The sequence below is a fragment of the Bufo gargarizans genome, chromosome 2, assembly GCF_014858855.1.
Source record: "Bufo gargarizans isolate SCDJY-AF-19 chromosome 2, ASM1485885v1, whole genome shotgun sequence".
Taxonomy (NCBI): domain Eukaryota; kingdom Metazoa; phylum Chordata; class Amphibia; order Anura; family Bufonidae; genus Bufo; species Bufo gargarizans.
In genome coordinates, this window is record NC_058081.1 from 459,541,300 (window position 1) to 459,563,698 (window position 22,399).

General features: G+C 41.7%; 1 protein-coding gene across 1 annotated transcript in view; it reads left to right on the top strand.

The window, feature by feature from the left end:
• The window catches only part of ATP10B (ATPase phospholipid transporting 10B (putative)), a 483,468-nt gene that overhangs the window by 375,376 nt on the left and 85,693 nt on the right, over positions 1-22,399 (top strand). Inside the window, exon 7 of the mRNA XM_044281032.1 lies at positions 13,606-13,810. Within this exon, the coding sequence (XP_044136967.1) occupies positions 13,606-13,810 (205 nt within the window). The remainder of the gene's footprint in view (positions 1-13,605; positions 13,811-22,399) is intronic.

Consider the following 22,399-nt stretch of genomic DNA (forward strand, 5'->3'; position numbering starts at 1 on the left):
TTATTCACAATTTGTTTAGTGTCCCAACTTTTTTGGAATCCGGTTTGTAAAATCAGTGACTGTATGAACAAGGTGGCAGAGTCTTATCCACAACCTACTTTTGGAGAGGTTTACCAGATGTGGAGCATGTCAACTAGTTACAGAGAGCCTTGAAAGCAAGTTGAATAATATAATGGCACAGCATAGGCAATACTAAGTACCAGCTTAAGAGGACCTTATAGAGTCTGCTGGAATTAATATTTTAGTGATAGTGATTTTCTTATCTTCTTAATTTGGTAGGGGGCTTTTTTAAAAAAAAAATTGTTCTGTATTCTGGGTTGTATTAATATTATTCTTTATGCAATGAAGTTACCTTTAAATGTTTCATAGACACATATATATGTCTCTTTGCAGTGTTTGTGGGTTAATATCTCTATAAAAGAGAATCCTGTGGTCAACTTCTCTTTCTGCTTAACATAACTTTAATATTAACATAACCTAATAATTTTGAAAGGAGTATCTCATTGAAAAAAAAAAAGAAAACACTAATCTGTCTACAGTCTTGCCTGTTACTGACCACCTTCGGTCCTGGCTGAACCAGAAGTGGCTTGTTCCCACAACCCCTGTGGCCAGTCACTGGCCTAAGTGAAGTGGTAACGTGCTTGAATGCCAAATCACTGCTAGTGATGTGCTAGTGGCTTTCCATTGAAGCACATGTGACCACTGAGGCCAGTGATGGGCAGGTATGCAGATAGGTGATTTTATTATATTTTTATTATATATATTTTTTTTTATGGGACACACCTTCCAACCACTGGTTTGTCAGCTCCTAATCCTGAAAAGAAAACGTCATTGAAGCTCTTCAAGTTCACAATTATTTTCTGATAATCCAGACAATAGTGTAGGATTATACAGGATGCTGGATGTTAGGCCAGCGGTCCGTGCCGATGCCTCTGCCCCTATCCGCGGGCAAAGGCTCCCTCTTTTTCCTCCTGCCGCCATGCTGACAAACGCAGGCAGCAGGTAGCTTAACTATGCTATCGGTGTTCCCATTCCAGAATTTCCTTCCTGCTGGAGACTTGCACTGGTGTTTGAGCTTGCGTGGGTGTGTCTCTCTTCACCTATGAGGCAACAGATACACGCTCTCTCTCACCAGGCTATGGCTGGATTGCAGCAGGTATTTAAAGGCGCTTCCTACTACAGGAAGATGCCTGAGCAACCTCATGGTTTTAACTTGTCTATCTCCAAGTGCTAAGGTGTCTATCATGTCTGCTTCGCTGTGTACCGGACCTTGCTTATTGGACTTTGCCTGTTTGCCTCCTACCTCTGACTTCGTTTATGAACGTTTGCCGCCTGCCCCAGACCTCGCATCTCGTTTATGGACTTTGCTTACCGCCTGCCTCTGACCTCGGACTTCGCTTACTGACTCTGATTAATTGCCGCATGTCAAGACCCAGAAAAATTTTGACCACGGTGCTTGCAGCGAGTACTCTGACCCCCTGATCAGCTGCCACTGACTCGGGGACTGCTCTAGAGTAGCCCCTGGCAACTACCCTAATGGCCCAAGCTTATCCTCACCATCAGAGGCTCCAGTGAAGACCAGGTAGTGGCTTAGTTACGCTCCTCCAGAGTATACCCAGTCAGTGGCGCAGTGGGTCCACACCCGCTTGCATAACACTGGATAATATTTTTAGTTGCCTAAGCAATACACATGTTCATGCTACTAAATATTAGTATGTGAAAAATGGGTTTTAGTGCATTAGTGCATCCTTCCTATCCTTGTTTGGTATAGTCTTCACACTTTTTAAAAACTTAATAGAACCCGGAGACTTAAAGAGGTTGTCCCACTTCAGTAAGTGCCATTTTTCATGTAGAGAAAGTTAATACAAGGCGCTTACTAATGTATTATAATTATCCATATTGCTTCCTTTGCTGGCTGGATTCATTTTTCCATCATATTATACGCTTGTTTCCATGGTTACAGACCACCCTGCAATCCATCAGTGGTGGTCGTACTTGCACACTATAGGAAAAAGTGCCGAGCAGTGTATAATGTGATGGAAAAATGAATCCAGCCAGCAAAGAAAACAATATGGATAATAACAATACATTAGTAAGTAGCTTGTTTTAACTTTATCTACATGATAAATGCTACTTCGTGAAGTGAGACAACCCCTTTAAGCCTTATTCACTTAAAGAACTTTAAGGGCATTCAAGTAAATGTCAGGCTGCCTTTTTTTTTTTTTTTTTTTTTTTTTTTTCCAGATGCTCTGCTCCGTTCCCCCTCTGTGCCCCCCACCCCCGTTCACAGTGAGCTGCCCAATCGCAGCAGAGATCGTCACAGCCCGGGAGAAGGTCGGCTTTTTTTCTCCCTGGCTGATGGTTAGAGATGAGAGAATCCAAACCTTGAGATGTAAAGTGGGGTTGGCATTGTGAGACAGTCCACTTGTACTAGATAAGGATCCATTCAGAATGCATGAATTTGGCTGCGTTTGGTCTCTGTTGCGTTTTTTGGACAGTCACTAAAACGCAGCCTGCAGCGTTTTGGTGACCATCTGACTATGCAGAGCCAAACGGATCCGTCTAGACTTACAATGTAAGTCAATGGGGACGGATCAATTTTTCACTGACACAATATGGTACAATTGAAAACTGATCCGTCCCCCATTGACTTTCAATGTAACTCAGGACGGATCCGTTTTGGCTTAGACTTTTTTTTATGAATAATGCAAACGGATCCGTTATTAACGGATACAAGCGTTTGCATTATTGGTGCGGATCCATCAGTGTGCAGATACAAGACGGATCCACACAAAACGCCAGTGTGAAAGTAGCAAAAAACGTATACATAACTTTTTTTTTTACTATGGAACTTTATAGTGACGGATGCCACTGTATGACATCTATGTAGGCATCCTTTAACGTATACTTTTTTTTTATACATTAACCCAGCCTAACCTCTTTCCCTCACAGAAGCAGAAAACTGACATAGGATCCCTATTTACATAGTAGGTTTTATCATTTGTTCTGACTGCTCAATGGCATGGTGCTGCCAAAATGGAAAAGAAAGAAACAAATAATTTAAAATAAATTCTTATTCCTGACAGAAGATACCAAATTTACAGAGTTTTTGAAGACAACCCTTGTCCATATGCCTCCAGGTGTCCCCTGTCCAAGTCGCAAGAGACAAATTGGAGAGCCGTTCTGAATGAGCGACTCTCATTCTGGGAGACTCTGAAAGGCCACCAATTAGTAGTACATTAGGGCAAATGCCTGGCTGTCCGCAGGGTCTCCCAGCTAAATCTGATTCTGTTAGGGAACTACATTTTGAAAGAGGCTGTCTATGGGGAGAGAGTCCCATTATTGTTTTTTAATATTTTTTTGGCTTTATCCTCTCCTTTTCTGTTATTGCTCCCAGAAAATAATGTAAAGATCAAGTGCCCCCTATAGTAGAATGCTATGGCATTGTACTTCAATTTCACCTCATGCTTTAACTAGAATATTTAAAGGAATACAAGGGGTTGTCCCTGAAAAGAGTTTTAAGATGCCAGTTAAAAAAAATCCCATTTATTTGCAGAACTTTAATCGTCTGGGGCCCAGTGCAAAATCTGTAGGTCTGAGCTCTGCCATGGGCCCTTTATAATAGTGGTGTCTTTTTACGGTATGTGATCTTTATGCGCCAGGGCACAGATGCAACCACCTATCTTGATGGACATCTGCCACCTGGAACCCTCACCAGTCACGTTTCCACCACCTACAGTATTTGCTTGTGTTCAGTTCCCACTGCTTGAAATCCACCATGTGATTCTTTTTCTTTCCCTATGTGTATTTGATAAACCAGGGCACTAACCAAGTGACATTTTGAATTTCTAGCATGAAACGTACTGTTTTATAGTGTTAGCTTGTTAACATCTGTGATCATTGCCTCATATTAGTGGAATATTAGAACATGATTGCAGCTTACAGACCTCTGCAATTAGTGTCTCTTATTGGAGTAATAGAAAAATGGTCTGACCTTTTCAGAACTAATTGCTATGACATGTGTCAGATAAGAAATTCTACTTATATTACCTTTTTTATGCAACTTTTCAGCTGAATAGATGAATCATTTAAAAAGTTTTATATTTATTTCCTTCCATTATTTGATATACTCCTACTTACAGGAAAGATTAGGTAATTGTACTTCTTCCTTACCCTGTGTCTATGTGAGACAAATTCTTGGAAGTTAAAGTAATTTTTTTTTTCCATCAACCACTTGAAAACATTATACAGCATGAGCTTTGTACAATGGTAATACCCACTGGTGGGGCCACCCACGTCCTGCATGCAGATCATGCATTTAGACTTGCCTACCTTCTCTAGAACTAGACAATTGCTGGTTCTCCCAACCAGCATCAGCGATTTGCCTCACGTCAATGATTGGTACCTGCAACCCCAGGTTATGTGCTTCAATGCTGGCTCATGGTTCAAGCCTTGTGAGGTATCTTCCCATGGGTAGGAAGTGATGCAATCTGCATTTCACAATCATTTTAAAAACTTTTTGTTAGGATTGGATTCTGTTTCTTTTCCCACCATTATGGTCACATACTTGAATGTTGATTTTCTAAGCTACAATCGACTTAGTGCAGTCTAGACTAAGGTGTAGAGTCTAAGGGACCCCATGCTCCCCACCGTTAACGCTCCCAAGGAGAAATGGACTTGACTGGACTATGAGTAGGACCTCCAGGTCACGGTTCCCAGAATAATCATGGTGGTGAAAACAACAATGAAACTGAGCTATATAGGTTGTCACCATGGGATCAATCAAAATGCAGAAGACAAGTGGATGAACCAAAAACACAGGCGATAGCTCAGAGTCAGAACCAAGAATAGGTAAAAGGCAGATGACAATCCAAATGACAAAGTAGAAGTGTAGTCACGAACAAGGCTAAGGTCAGGTTTAGGATTAGATACAGTGATCAGTAGCAAAGCTATACACAGAAACAAGAGGAGGTGAGAAGTGTCAGGTTAACCCACATTTGGCCAACAGGCACCCAGTGATGGAGTGGGAGTAACTCCCAGAACCTACAATGGTCATGTGACCAGGCTGCTTCCTTTACTACTCTGATTCCCATAACAGCAGTATTCTCCGCTTCATCACTCATTTCCTAATAAGGCACAATGGCCAAGTTCATGCACTCGTTCTTTAGGTTCAAATAATATGTAATCAGTATCTATGTCTAAATATAGCATTACAGGGAATTAAAAAATACAGTCTTCATTGTCTTAAAATTGGTGCCCAATGGTATGATCATGGTTCATAACCTCCTCCCTCACTATTTCCTTAAGAAGTACTAGAACAAAGGTAAAATACCTACAGTGCGATGAGCATGTGCATAATTATGTGAATAGTAATGCCTTCTTCAGGGATTCATTTCCCTTTTGCCATGTGCATGCATCTATATACCTGCGTACATAATTAGAACTAAATTAAAGCTTACTTCTCGGGTGTGGTCTGTAATGTATGTGTGGCATCAGGTTTTATTGACAGATCTTCTTAGGACAATATTCCTCAAGCAGTTCACGTGAGCAGCAAGTGAGTAATTGGAATGTTTCAGAGGTTAATTTGTTGAGGTCATATGTCACATCAGTTTAATGTCATTTCATGAGGTCATCCGATGGGCGTAATGCCATTTTGTATATGACTTGCATGTTGTTTCTGTAAGGCTTTGTTCACATCAGAGGCACTGCTAGGGGTCTTATTTCCATCAAAATTGGCAAACTTCCTAATGGAAACCCCAGGGGTGTAGATAAAGGCTCATGGGCCCTGGTGCAAGAGTTCAGCTCGGCCCCCCCCCCCCCCTTTCACTCAGCGCTGGTGCACCTGGCTTTTCTGCTGCCTGAGGCAAACATTTTAACGCTTCCCCCCCATGCCAAATTCTCAACCTAACCCCTTCATCAATAACAGATCGGCAGGGTCCCCCAGAACCCCCACCGATCAGCTGTTTGAAGAGAGGGCAGTGCTCATATAAGAGCTGCTTTCTCTGCTCTGTTCACCTGCTCGCCATAGCATTTGCAGTGATGAGCAGGTAAACAGAGCAGAGAAGGCAGCGCTCATACAAAAAAAAGCAGACAACCCCTTTAAAGACCTACTTGGAAAACATGACATTCAGCGCTACAGAACATACAGGGTAATACAGCCCCACATATGTACCTCTTCCATCCAGTGACTTCTCTTCTCTGATGTAGATATTCTCTTTTTCTCTTCTTCTCCTCTCAGACCAGACCAGACCAGACCTCCATAGTGACTTCTTTCAGCCGCGCCTCGTCTCTGCAGAGTTTAACAAACAGACCTCTTACTTTCATACTCTCCCATCATCCTCCTCACCTTGTCAACACCCCATCCTGCCACCTCCAATACTGTGTCCACTGTGCCCCCCAAATGTAAAAGCACTATTATCGTCAAAATAATGTAAATATCTGATCTTATATGATCTGATATGACTGATAGCTCTGTTGTATATGGCAGGACAGATACATACATACACACGTTACATACAACTTAAGAGGACCTACTACTACTTGCATTCCCCATGTAATAGTAATTCTGTAGCATCTTTTCAGATAACTCTATATTGTGCCATTTCTCTATTATTCCCACTAGTGTATAAAGGTCCAACTGAGTGTTACCAGTTAGGGGTGTTCCCTATACAGTCGGACATTATCCAGTCAGTGCTACTAGTGTCAGTGTGCACAGACACCCCCAACTGGTAACACTTAGATGGACCTTTGTTGCAGACTGTTAGCAAATCATAATCATCTAGTAGGAATAATAGGGGAATGGCACAGCCTACAGTTATTATATCTGTGGAAATCAGCAAGTAGTTACTAAAACAGACATGTCAGGAGAGATGACAGGTCTTTTTAGTTATCATTTATATTGTGCTTAAACTTCCCACTCAGAATTTTTACTATTACACAGTTTCTGTATGTAAAAGGTTTCTAGAAGATGGCTGCTTTTCTTTTTTTCAAATCAGTGCCACACCTATCCATAGGTTTAAACTGAACCTCTGTTCCATTGAAGTAAATGGTGGCCAGCTGTATGACCACACACAACCTGTGAACAGATGTGGTGCCATTATTTTTGGGACTCTCTTTTTCTAGGTTTTTCTAACCTATTCTTGCATTGGAGAATTAGGTTGCCCCATCCTGACATATAGCATGTTGATAAATGAAGGTCCAACCTCTGGGACCATGTCGTATCTGAAGAATGGAGCCTCAACATGAATGAAGAGCAAGCTGCACATAGGTGGCATCCTCTCCATTTACTGCTTTGGGACTTGGAAAAATAGCCAAGCTATTTTTGGAAGTTCCATAGATGTAAATGGAGAAGAACCTATGCATACATGGCCACCTCTCCATTTACTGCTATGGGATTTCTGAAAATGAACGAGCCAGAGCATGGCTGTTTTCCAGAAGTACTGAATAGAGAAATCCGCCTGCTGTCTATTCTTGGGCCCCATTCTTGAGATAGGAGCAGGTCTCAGAGGTGCTATAGGGTATTTATGGTATAGTATATCATATCGCTATGCCATAAATGTCAAGATAGAAATATCCTGTAATAATTGAACTTTTTAACTTTCACCTTTTCTGCATTTGGAGACTGAAACTAAGGGAAAGGAGATCAGTTGACGTTTGACTTTTACGCAGTCAGATGATAGCACTTTATTATAGCAGTACAACAATCCATAAAATGCAGGGTTGGTATACTTTTATACTTCCTTTTAGTCAAGCAAGGTAATTAAAGTGTGAGTGCACTTTCTGTTCTGTGTCTTATCTCCTTCCTCTAATACTGTATGTTCCTAGCCTGGCATCATTCCCCTCTAGTTCACAAAGGAGCTCTATCCTAGCCACGATCTTAACTTTGCCTTCCTATTCATTCCCACTGTACTCTAGGAGTGACATTAGAAATGCGTCAGCTTCAGCTGCTGGGTACGAGCGTTTGGACAAGGCCGTCTCTTCTCCTTTGTGTCATGCATTACTTCTGAATAATAGCTATATTGTGTCTTCTCTATTTCCGACACACTGCTGAATGTCATCTTGATAAGCACAGAAAATAAGTAAGAAAATATAAAATAAATGTCGATAAGTAAAGAAATAGAAGAAAATTCAGTTGTCAGTTGCCACAATTTTCATTGAAAGCTTTCAAAATAACTATTTGACCTATTTGAAGTATGTTGTGCTTAAGAAAATTTACTTAATTTTTAAATCTAGGTTATTTATTTGGCTAGTTTCAAATCTGCGGCTGTCCTCTTCTGTGCCAGAACAGCCTGCCAGAGTTCTCTGGGTTTGTCTTTGCCAGATATCCGGCAAATTTCTGGCAATCCATGCCGGGACAGCCTGCTGGAGAGGACAGCCGCCAATGTGAAACTAGCCTTACACAGATGTACGGTAGTTATATTGACTAATTTTAATGTGCCCTAAAGGGGTTCTTTGAGGCCTGCTTTTTTCTTTGGAAGAGCACTACTCATATTCATAGTCTGTTTCTGGTATTGCATCTCATCTTCCTTCAAGTGGAAGGGGCCGAGATGCAGTTCAAAAGATGAGACCTCTTTATTAACTCTCATAAAACCGTTTAAAGGGGTTGTCTGGTTTCAGGAGGAAACCGGATAACACATGCAATCTACCTGCAGTAAATAAGATTGTTGCTTACCTGACAGATTCTTCCCTGTTGCTTAGGTTTCCCTAGCAGGGCTTTGTTTACCTGGCTGCAGCAGTGATGTCACTTTGACAGCATGTACCACTGCAGCCAGTCCTAGAGGCCAGTGATTGGCTGCAACGGTCTGGTGTCATCACGGCAGCCAGGTAAATCAAGCCTCCCCTGGAGAAACAGAGCATCAGTGAGGACTTTGACAGATAAGTAGCGTTCTAATCTTTATTCCAGGTGGAATACCAGTTCCTGAAACCAGACAACCCTTTTAAAAGAGGTTTTCCTATGAAGATATTGCCTGTCAATATTAAGACATATGGACATCATAGAGAGGAGAGGAGGTCTCCCTCTAAGGTCCCCACTCTTTGAGCCAGAATGGAGAACTTCACCATTGGGACAATTAGGCCCCGCCCTTCGATTCACTGGAAATGGTCCCAAAACTACCTGGAACACCTACAAAATTCTCACTTAGGGAAGGGCTTTGGATAAACCCCACTTCTTTTGCAACGTGTTCACAGGATTGTTCCAGCTAAATCAGGACTGTTGGCAAGTATACGCATACCTGTCAGTATAACATCACTATGCAATGATCTATTCATGGAAAATTAAAAATATTGAACTAGCACCAATAGATGACCGGTTCTCTTTACAGGTGTTGACTTAGTGTTTTTTCCCTAGACATTAGGATATGAGAAACATTTGTTGTAAACACTGAATTTTCAAAGGTGTTTGAGCAGAATTTTAAATGCATTTATATTAGAAAAGTGTGCGATTTCATATTTAATACATGAATAAAAACAATACAAAATAGCTCCTTTAGGGCTTCATCTGAATCCATAAGCAGAGCACTGGCTTCAATCAAATTATTAATCAGCGTAAATTGAAATTAGTTTATTCTGAACACAAACTTCCAGGCTGATGAAGTTCACTGCATAAAACAGTGGAAATTGCAGGAATATGAAACACTGTGCTCTAGAATCTACAATTCAGTGAAGCAGTTCACATCTGTGCGGTAGAGAGCAAGGTATGATGATCATGGGTGTAAACCAGGGGTGCACAGCCTTTTTTTGGTCTGGGGGCCGCATTGTCACATCGCACTTTCAAGGGGCCGCAAAAAAAAAAAAATGTTAATCAGCGCTTGTTTGCATCAGCCTATTACACAGGCTAATGCAAAGTGACTGGGGAGAAATGATCGCTACCATAGTCATTCCTCCCTCATTCACTTCTATTGATTATCAGTAGCCGATCCCTGATTACAGCGGGAGATGTGCTGACGATAATTATACATCTTTTATCCTAATAAAATATGCAAATCAGCCGACAAACGAGTGATTCCTTGTTTATCAGCGGCACGATTATACCGGACAGATTATCAGGAATGTTACTATGAAGCCTTGTTCCCAGTAATTGTCCTGAATATCGTGCCCTGTAACAGGAGCTTAGAGATTTCCTGGTAAAAAAATGATTTTTAACACATTCCTGCAGCACGGGCCTGAAACAGAAGGTTCATACGTTCCTGCTCCCGCTGTCTCCATCCAGCTGGATATGGGCATAGTCACTTGTACCTCTCCAGCCAATGACTGGCCTCAGTGGTGATGTGGCCACAAGCAGCGTTTCACCGCTACGGTTAGTCATTTGCTGAAGAGGTGCTCCGAGACCGGAGGATGGAGACAGCGAGAGCAGCATGGAGCAGGAAAGTGTCAGGGACCATGCTGCAGGAACTGGTCAAAAATCATTTTAACTAGGAAACTCTAAGTGGCGACATTTCCTTCCTGCCTACTATTCGCAAATGAGCGCTTTACTTCAGTGCAGAGGACAGACATAGCTGGTTATTACCACCTTCTGCACCCCCAGATATACTGTAGCGCTACAGCAGAAAGGACATGTCCCCTGAGCTGCCAGTCTGAAGAGAATCTAGCAGAACAATTAGTGCCATGAATGGGAGATCTCTGATTCCATGTGAGGTACAGGGATGACTGTAGCTTTGTCATGTATTATATGATGTCTTATTTTAATTTTTTGAATCGCTCATGACATGACCACTTTAATGTCTTTAGCATGCAGCAGACTTGACATTCTCATAACTAGGTCTGTCATTGTTCTATGGTTAAGTTGTCCTGACCCAGAAAACAATGCAGAAGAAATGACATATTGTAAGCCTATTGTGTGCACAGGATTTCAATGGCTGAGATTATTTTTCTTCTTGTTGTGATTTATACGTTTGGTATATGACAAGTGGTTTCTCCTTATTGAGCCCTCAGTACCCGATTCCAGCTCTGTAAATGCAGTTGTCCTACTTAGTCCATGATTACGGGGGCACAGCAGGTTTAGAGTTCCTTCTAGGCCTTGGGGAGGCCCAAGGATGCACAAGATGACCTCAGTATTCTGCACGGCTAACGGTGGCCCTGTTGGAGATTTTGCTTTGGGTCCCAGGATCTTCAAGTAACAGGTCTGCAGTGACTTAAAGGGAACCTGTCACCAGTTTTATGGTGTCCTAACTAAGTGCAACATAAATAAGTGACTGATTTGCTTAGCAAAATGCTGGGTTACTTTCTTTAATTGACCCAGTCAATCTGCCAACATCTTGTATGGAAAAGCTCCAGCTGATAATGATGAGTCATGAATATTTATGAGCTCCTGACTCTCCCTGCCCACCTGCTGCTGAGTGACAGTTTGTTGCCATAGGAATCAGCAGCAGGTGGGCAGGGGAGTGGCTATAGCTCTGAATTAAATATACGCTGGACTCTATGACCTCACGCCGGACTCGAATCAGCTCATTAGCATGTGGCATGCGGCATCTTTGTGGGTATATTATGAGGTAACCATCTGTCACACCAGTAAGTGAATACATCTAAGGTACTTTTTAGTAGTTAATGATTGTATATAATTAGTTAGATTATAATCAAATATCCACATGACAGGTCCCCTTTAAAGATCGATGACTGGGCTTTATGCTACTTTTGTTTTCCATTTGGTATAGAAGTAAAAATACTTGGTAATAACTGGTTTTAATTACAGACCCAAATAATAATGAAAAAATTTGCATGTACTTTTACTAAATCTTATACATAGTATAAAATCCAATGCATAAAAAACTGCCTTTACATTTATATGAATAAAACAATTAAAAAACAAAGTTCATATGATCTATTTCATGAACACAGTCCCTTTAAATGCGGAGCGCTCGCATATCTAATAGATCAAAAATGCAAAAAATGCAGTTTCCTTATAATTTCTTGTTTGGGCGTGTGGTTAGTAGTGTCAGAAACAAAGAAAGTATAAGGAACCCACATTTTTTGATCTTTTAGATATGCAAGAGCTCCTCCTTTAAAGGGACTGTGTTCATGAAATAGACCATATGAATTTAGTTTTTTAATTTGGGTATGTATGAACACTGAAGAGTGGTCAGTGGACCGGGCTCCAGAGTAACTGGTGAGCAATCCTCTAACTGGTTTTAGCATGTACGCATGGCTTCTAAACTGACGATATCCGGCAGTTTATATGCTGTAGATTGCATCTCAGGCCCTATCATGAATAAGGTGCATTGACTTCAATTTCCTTATACCATCTTTATAGCTGACTTTTATTATATACTCTAAATAGATGTTCTTTTTACAGTAAATTCTGTCACTTGATGCCTTTTTATATATGCATTTTCTATCATCAGGAATTTTAAATATGCAGAAAGCAATTTCTGTAAGAATTTCCCAGAAATTGCTCTGGAAGTAATGTCAGAATCTTAGACAGTATGTTTTTTTCTTGCATCTAATTCCCAAATGCACAACATTTTCTAAATATAATTGTGAACTTTTAGAATTTATCAAAAATAATTGCATTGTGGGTACCGTAGTTCTTAAATGCTATGTATAAGACATTTCAGATATTTTTGAAGCCTCATTCACACTGCTATTGCTCGGCCACACCATGGCTCTGTGATCCGTCTACACCGCAAAAAAATAGAACACTGCCCTTGAGCTGCCAGCTGGATATAAATCTAGCAGAGCAATGAATGGGGAGATCTCCTGGATCCATGTGAGGTACAGGGCTGGTTCTAACTTTGTTAGAAAGAGATTGTCATGTACTATATGATGTCTGATTTAGGTTTTTTACATTAGTCATGGGATAACCCCTTTAATGTAAAAATGAAAATCAAACATCATATAGTACATGACAATTTATTTCTAACAAAGCTAGAACCAGCCCTGCACCTCACATGGATCCAGAGATCTCCACATTTATTGGTCCAGTAGATTTATTTCAGGCTGGCAGCTTGCAGGCTTGTCCTTTGTGCAGCAGCTCAGGGAAGGCGTGTCATTTTTTCAGAAGCTGTGACCTGTCTGCTGCAGCTGGTCGTAATTTAAAGATGGAGCTGAGTAGGTGGCGCTATACAGATAGATGTTACTGAATAGCTCAGTGGCTATACAACATGTTTAATTACATACAATTATAAAAGTATTCAGATCCCGGTGCTGGTTTAAAAACTGTATAATATTTTTCATGGGACAAACCCTTTAAAAAACAAACATTGTCCTGCACTTACTCTCTATTAAATGTCACAGCTGTTAAACCAACAGCTATTCCTGCTGCTATAGACGTGCAGGTGCAATGAAACACCTTTGGTGGTGGCTTGTCTCTCCTGAGAACAAGACAGTTGGGTGTTCACATTTTACATGCTCAATCCTGATATGATCGGGGGAAAGTCAGGAGGCCCCATACCCATAGATCGTCAGGATTGAAGGACTTCTGAATAGGTTCTTTTTTTCAGGAAACAGTAAATCTAGATTCTACTATTTCATATTTTGCCATGACATGATATCCGTTTCATGTAGCTAAACTCTGGTACTCCTTGGTACTCCAGTTAGCAGCATGACTACTTCATATCTACTGTGTGCATAATAATCTGGAAATAATGAATATTCTGTTTTGTTCTGTTGAAGGAATGAGAAGAACTTTGTGGACAAGTGCTGGAAGGACGTCTGTGTTGGAGACTTTGTCAAACTGTTTAGCAATGAGATCATTCCAGCAGATATACTTCTACTTTACTCATCTGACCAAAATGGGATATGTCACATAGAGACTGCTAATTTGGACGGAGAAACAAATTTAAAGCAAAGACGAGTGGTCAAAGGATTTACAAACCAAGTAAGTAGCTTGAAGTCATTTCCATCCCTGTCCCAGTGAGATAATTGTATGTCCTACAGGGAGATGTAGCGGCGGCCTTGCGGGGCATGTTTTATAGTTTGGATAACCCCTTTAAAAACAAAGGAAGTGATAACCACCTCATAGATTCCCCTACTGCTTTGGTTCCTATACTTCCCGGTCCTACTCAACATACAGTTGCAAGAAAAGTATGTTAACCCTTTGGAATGATATGGATTTCTGCACAAATTGGTCATAAAATGTGATCTGATCTTCATCTAAGTCACAACAATAGACAATCACAGTCTGCTTAAACTAATAGCACACAAATAATTATATGTTACCATGTTTTTATTGAACACACCATGTAAATATTCACAGTGCAGGTGGAAAAAGTATGTGAACCCCTAGACTAATGACATCTCCAAGAGCTAATTGGAGTGAGGTGTCAGCCAACTGGAGTCCAATCAATGAGATGAGATTAGAGGTGTTGGTTACAGCTGCCCTGCCCTATAAAAAACACACACTAGTTCTGGGTTTGCTTTTCACAAGAAGCATTGCCTGATGTGAATGATGCCTCGCACAAAAGAGCTCTCAGAAGACCTATAATTAAGAATTGTTGACTTGCATAAAGCTGGAATCCATATCATTCCAAAGGATTCACATACTTTTTCTTGCAATTGTACATGAAATGATCACTTAGCCAGCCGCTGGCTTCGGCAGGGACACCATGATTGGCTGAGCTGTCATTTCCTGTGTGTCGAGAGTGACTAGGAAGAAGAGACCTGAAGGACCTATGAAGTGTCAGAATTGGATTGGCGGGGGATCAGTGAGGGGAAAATCACTTCTTTGGATTTACTTTTAAAAGAAATATAACAATAATTACTTGCTGGGTAACGAATTTAACAGACAGTGATCTTGTTTGAATACGGTATGTGATCTCACACTTTTTTATTTTTGTGTGCTATAATTGGCCACTGGGGGCGCTGTGTATCATTGTTTTAAATGGCAGTTTTACATATTGAATATATTATCAGAACTATATACATTTACATAAGACTCATCCAAGAAAAATCGCTGTCCCATTAGTAAAACAAATGTAATTGTAATTTACAATTCCCATATAGGATTACTCCTGAAAACCCGCGTTTGCATATATTGTCACACGAGATTCATATAATATGCATCCCAATGTATTTCCACCAGGTGCTTATAACTTGTCCTTGTAAGTCCCTTGTGCAGAGGAATGTTACACTTGAAGTGTAAAAACAATTCCATTAAATAGTTTTTAATGAAAATTTAAATTGGACCTGCAAACATTTGAAGATGACTTTTTGGCTGTTGCAGTGCCCCTTTCTCCGTTTCTTCCATCCATGCTAGAAGTGTAATACTTTATAAGATAAGATCTTCGTCTCCCTCAGTATGGAAGGTTAAAAAGAGTTTGAAGGTAACTTCTCCTCTTGCTATGAGTATCTTCGAGGTGACCGAGTGATTAACTTTTCCTCTGACATTTTGGAAATTTTCTCCTGAGCTGTGAATTTAAAATCAGCTCTAATTGAATCTACACTTTCAATGCTGTTTAACTTTGGAGGAGTTCTGTTATTTGGCAGATAAATGCCACCTTCAACATCTTACAGACAAATGTCACTTTAGAGAGGAAGAGAGAAAGATAAGACTTCGTAGGAGTTGAACTTTGCGTTCAAAAGGCGTCATCATTACCATTGTGCCATAATTACACTTCAGCATGGAAGTCACGAACAAAATTGTGAAACCGCCCAGGCTGAAAGAGCATTTCTGTCCGCCAGCAGAAATGAGTCAATGTCCTATCATTGATTGTGCAGCATGTGTAATGTTAATGTAATGTAATTAATTGTAAATGTTTCATGAATTAGTATATATGTGTATCGGAGCTCTTACACATGGTATGATCTACCTATTCTAAAAGTGACTGCCTCCACAAAGGAGATGTGAAGAGAACAGCTGATCGGCGGGGGGGCCGGGAGTTGGAGCCCCACCGATCTAATATTGATGACCTGTCCTGAGGATAGGTTTTCAGGATTGAACCACTGCACAACCCCTTTAATGTGCTGTATAGAGCCTTAACATAATGACATCTTAGGATGGCCTTCAATCCAATGAACATCACGCTGCAGACGCACAATGTGATTTTATTTATTTTTACCGGTGTCGTGATTCATTAGCGGATGCTAGTGAATTAATTTGCACTTGTGGTGTCTAAGACTTAATTTGGCAAAGATGTAAAGTGTTGAGCCAATTTACCTTTTTCTCAACCGCTCACATTCTCTCATGTTAAAACAGATTATTTTTATTTAGCGCTTGCTGATCTGCTGACAGCCCACGCAGATGCCTACTTGTCCTCCGCTGACACTGGTTACTATGCAGAGTGAAATGTTTTTTTTTGTTTAATACGCCCCTGCCGTTTTACATAATGGTAGGAACTTGCCTGCACACAATCCCCAAATGTATTGCCAGCTGACATACTCTTCTATTTTTCATCCTAAAGGATTATGCCATGATTGATGGAAAAAAACAATCGGACATCATATAGTACATGGCAGCCACTTTCTAACAAAGCTAGAACCAGCCCTGTTCCTAACATGGATCCAGAGCTTCCCCAATCAATTGCCAGAATCACTGTGCTAGATTTCATGCTGGCAGCCCAGGGGGCATGTCCTTTCTCAAGGGATGCATCCTTTCTGCTGCAGGTCTCTCCCTGTCATAGCTCAGGAGCATGTCCTTTCTGCTGCAGCTCTCTACCTGTAACAGCAAAGGGGCCTGTCCTTTCTGCTGCAGCTCTCTATCTGTAACAGCAAAGAGGGTCCTGTCCTTTCTGCTGCAGCTCTCTACCTGTAACAGCAAAGAGGGTCCTGTCCTTTCTGCTGCAGCTCTCTACCTGTCACAGCAAAGGGGGCCTGTCCTTTCTGCTGCAGCTCTCTACCTGTCACAGCAAATGGGGCCTGTCCTTTCTGCTGCAGCTCTCTACCTGTCACAGCTAAGGGGGCCTGTCCTTTCTGCAGCAGCTCTCTACCTGTCACAGCTAAGGGGGCTTGTCCTTTCTGCAGCAGCTCTCTACCTGTCACAGCAAAGGAGGCCTGTCCTTTCTGCTGCAGCTCTCTACCTGTCACAGCAAAGGGGGCCTGTCCTTTCTGCTGCAGCTCTCTACCTGTCACAGCTAAGGGGGCCTGTCCTTTCTGCTGCAGCTCTCTACCTGTCACAGCTAAGGGGGCCTGTACTTTCTGCTGCAGCTCTCTACCTGTCACAGCTAAGGGGGCCTGTCCTTTCTGCTGCAGCTCTCTACCTGTCACAGCTAAGGGGGCCTGTACTTTCTGCTGCAGCTCTCTACCTGTCACAGCTAAGGGGGCCTGTCCTTTCTGCTGCAGCTCTCTACCTGTCACAGCTAAGGGGGCCTGTCCTTTCTGCTGCAGCTCTCTACCTGTCACAGCTAAGGGGGCCTGTCCTTTCTGCTGCAGCTCTCTACCTGTCACAGCTAAGGGGGCCTGTCCTTTCTGCTGCAGCTCTCTACCTGTCACAGCTAAGGGGGCCTGTCCTTTCTGCTGCAGCTCTCTACCTGTCACAGCTAAGGGGGCCTGTCCTTTCTGCTGCAGCTCTCTACCTGTTACAGCTAAGGGGGCCTGTCCTTTCTGCTGCAGCTCTCTACCTGTCACAGCTAAGGGGGCCTGTCCTTTCTGCTGCAGCTCCCTCCCTGTTACAGCCCAGGGAGTGTGACCTTTCAGTTGTATTTCTTGTCCTGTCAGTTCATGAGCCATGTTCTTTCTGTCACAGCTCATAGGCTAAGAACATGTTTGCTGCTGCTCCCTGTCACTGCTCGGGGTCTGTCATTTCTACTACAGCTCTTCCTGTCACAGTTCAAGGGCCATGTTATTTCTGCTTCAGCTCTCTCTCTCTGTCGCAGTTCGTTATGAGTTACAGCTTAGGCAGTATGTGCTTTGAGCTGCAGCTCTCACCCTGTAAATGTTGCAGTTTCTAACAGTAAATATGGCTGGTGGCAGTTGTATAAAACTGATTCATATTAAAATTAAATTTAGTGATGGCACAACACCTTTAAGGCCTCTTTCATACTTACATATTTTGGTCACTATTTTGTCAGTATTTGTAAGCCAAAACCAGTGGAACCTACCCAATGAAAAAGCATCATGGAAATGTTTTCACCTCTTCTGTGTTTCAGGCCCAGTCTTGTTTTTGGATTACATATAGTCATATATCTGTAAAGAATAAATCAAGGCAACTGGATGTACTGTAGATTTCTTGAAAACGTTTCACTCGTTCTTCCAACAAGCTTTCTCAATGCTGTCTTGACACCTTTTTCTGGGAGGTTATTATCACCTACTGACTCCAATTAGGATAATGGGATCAACACCTTCGACCCAATGCTGGGTATAATTACCAGATGTGGATTCAGTTACATATTTATTCCCAGAATTTTTGTACAGTCACTCAGAATTGAGAAAGCTCGTTGGAAGAACGAGTGAAACGTTTTCAAGAAATCTACAGTACGTCCAGTTGCCTTGATTTATTCTTTACAGATATACCATGACCTGGATAATCGAGAACCTTCACATACATATAATCATGCAGCATACTGATCAAAATGCTGAAAATTGCCTTCCCATTAACAACGTTTAGCACTTATACATAGGATAGGTGGTAAGTGTGTGATCATTGGTAATCCCACCACTTGGACCCCTGCTGAGAATGGGGGTTCCTAAGTCCCCTGTATGAGCGAGCGCAACCATGGCCACAGAGATACACGAGCTATGTACTTGGCAATCCCATAGAAGTGAATGGAGTCATGGTCACACATGTTCACCACTGCTCCATTCATATGGAGAACTCTGGAACCTGCGTTTTCATGATCGTGGGGGGTCCCAGAGATCGGACCCCCAGCAATCATACTTCCTGTGATAAATGCTGTTAATGGCAAACCCCATTTAAATGAAAGTCTCATGTATTTAAAATGCATTGCATTTCTTAGATTTGTCTGTAAAAGCAAAATAAAGTGTTTACTTGGTTTGAAATATTGCAGCCATTTTTCCTAAAACATTTCCTTTATGGCAGCTGATATGAATTAAAGTGAATAGATAGTGATAATAGACTAATACAATGAGCAGGAAGTGATGCGGTACAGCCACTCAACCAGAGACAAGGGAGTGGCAGGGGAGCTGCTTACCGAGCCTTATGTGATGTATAATGCCTATTCTACCTTAGTTATCATGTGTATTTCATTCCCCTAAACCCTCTAATGATATTGAGATGACTCTTCTTGGCATATAATATGCAACCACCTTGGAGGCGTTTTCTGGTCATATAAAATATAAACAAATGTATATGTGTCTGAATGCTCACTAGATGATGCAACCATAGCTTAGTAGTAGTTATTTTCATTGTCTTGCCCAGCTCTGTAACTACAATTCCCATCATTCATTTCCCATCTGATCAACTTCACCTTTATTTACAGTTGCCTGTATGCACTTCTATTAAAATATGCAAGGTATTGCAGTTAATTAGTTCATGTCTACTTTGCTATTGGAGGAAAGGGACACAAATGAGCCCTTAACAAGCTCCTCCTCAAATGCCACCAGATGTAAGGCAGCTATCCTAAAAGTCAATGTTCAGCTCTATAAATAAGCCTTAAGCCAGCACCTCATGTGCAGACAGCTGTTTCGGGACGATTGCCCCTCATCAGTGCAGAGCAGAGAGTACTGGCTTAACTGGGTGAGAGGCCTGTCAGGGTTAGGGGGGTACTATCACGCTGATTAAGGCGCTCTCTCCCTAAAGAGAGATAGTACCCCCCCTAACCCTGACAGGCCTCTCATCCAGTTAAGTCAGTACTCTCTGCTCTGCACTGATGAGGGGCAATCGTCCAGAAACAGCTGTCTTCAAATGAGGTGAAAGATAAATTCAACTGATGAATAATTGTTTTGTTTGTTCACTGGGTGTTGTGTGGCTCATTTACAAAGGCCGATTATCATAAACGAGCGTGTGTAGTAACGTTTATTCCAGATAATCGGCCTGACAATTGTGCAGAGTAAATCTGCCCGAGTAAATACAGCTACAGGCACTAAATGGGTGAGTGACTGACCTGTCTGCATGTAAACTATTTTCTCCCTCTACTGGTGACTACAGGTAGTAGGAATATTAACTTTTAAATCTATGTCTATAAAGAGGATTTGAAGGTCTTCATTTGAAATACAGTGCTCCGGTTGTTATAAATACCTATTATGAACATTAATTGAAATAGAATTTTGAACCATTTAGGTGAAAGCAAGAAACATATTTAAGGGTAAGCATAAAAAAATTGTAAAACATTTTTCACTTCTACTGGAAATCCCACACATTTAGGAAACTTTTCATAGCAATATGAAGGCTATAAAAGTACCAGCCATGTGCATAAGAATCTGTATCGTGCTATCCTGACTGGCAGTAGGGTTGGAATATAGTTCTGCAAATACTGAAAGATAAATTTGGGATTTACGCTTTTTATTTTCACTGTCTATCAAAAGTCACAAGTCATAATTTATCCTCCCTCATATCCCCATTTTACTAAGTTGACATGTGTGTAACCAGGGCCGGTACAAGGATTTTTACCAACACAAGCAAAGCTACATTTTGCCTCCCCCAGCCACCCACCCACCAGAACTCGGTCTGGGTGATGTAAAAAGGAGGGGGTGATGTGACATGGAGGGGGTGGGATGAGAAATGTGACATGGGGTGGGATGAGAAATGTGACATGGGGTGGGATGAGAAATGTGACATGGGGTGGGATGAGAAATGTGACATGGGGTGGGATGAGAAATGTGACATGGGGTGGGATGAGAAATGTGACATGGGGTGGGATGAGAAATGCAACATGGGGTGGGATGAGAAATGTGATGCTCCAATGCTAGCCTCAGGGGGTGAAAATAAGGGTATGTCCGGCTTCAGCTCTGAACCCGGGGGGTGACATGGGAGGGAGGAAATGGACATGGAGGGGGAGAAATGTGACATGGGAGAAATGTCACATTTCTTGTCCTCCATGTCACATCACCCCCTTTGTGTCACATCCCCCCCTTCCCCCAAGCACATAATTCCCCTTATGTCACATTTCTTCTCACCCCCCATGGCACATCATCCCCCTATGTCACATTTCCCCCCACTATGTCACATTTCTCCCCCCTCCATGTTACTTTTCTCCCCCTCTATCTTACATCACCCCCACTGAGTTCTGGTGAAGGGGGGGGGGGCAAAATATAGCTTTGCTGGTGTTGGCAAAAATCCTTGCATCGGCCCTGCACACAGAGGAGAACAGCCGCGGGTGGGCGGGCAGCGCCGAGTAAGTAATTTTTTTTTTTTTTAAAGTTTCATTTTTCTGCCCCTCCTTGGCTTGGTGTCTCTGCGCCCTAAGGCAGCCGCTTGGTCTGCCTTATTATAGCGCCAGGCCTGTCTGTAACAAGGTGATGCTGCCGGTGGTGCATTGTGCATTTGTCATGCTTCAAATACTGTCATTATGGAGGACATCACGAGAAGAAAATCTAATTAGTTTTATCTGACTAAGATTTCTCACTTGTGAATTACGGGCTAGATCTTTTTGTTGTTTGCCTGTTCTGTCTGTGCCAATAAGGACATCTCTTTTGATGCATTATAAATTATTTTTGTTGTGTGTATAACATTCAGATGCAGCTAATTAGGTGCTTCATATTCGATTAGTATGCTACATTTAACCTTCCTCACACTCCCATGGTAAAGCTATTCTTTTAGAAAAAAAAAATCAGGTAACAGGCTGTAAAATTGTTTCTATGTTAGAAATGGGAAATTATATTATGTAAGGAAATTATATGAGCTGTAAGTGTGCTAAGGAGACATAAGTTGTTAGCAAAGGAATTTCTGGAGATGTCCTACTGATATACATGTGCTTCAGATCTACCCCCACAGTAAGACATAGGTAGAACTGAGCTAGCTTCACTGGTGAGACCAAATACATTACAAATAGAGCAAGGAATATAGCTCTAGGCATATTTTATGTATTATGCCATACCTTTCAATCCATTTATTGGTGAACTAATCCTTTTGGTCAGCACCAGAATCTGAATGTTCCCAGTGCACGTTGGCAGTCAGTTTGGCATGTGCAACTATTTTAGCTATGAGTCTTGTCGTAATGCCAGCATCAGGTTATTTTGCCCATAGCACAGGTTAGGTACGCTTTAAACATTGACATAGGAGGAACTGGGGGACGTAGGAATAGAAAATAATAGTGACTTTTACTGCAGATAATATTCCAAGATCCTTGTGACAGCATGATCAACCCTAATAGTTCATTCTTTTGTTTAACAGCTGCAGAGATATGAATTTTTATTTATACGCAAATTAGTATGTTGACGCACCTAGGGGCTGGACTCAATCCTTGGAGCACTGCTTTTGTAACACCCCTGTGCTCTGCACACTCCTCCCTCCACTTAATTGACAGGGCCAGACAGCAGGCTGAGGGCAGAGCTGTGTACCGGCTTGTACATATCATATACTGTACCTAATACAGCATTACTATGTTGAGATTTGAGGTTTTCTATGCTTAGAAAG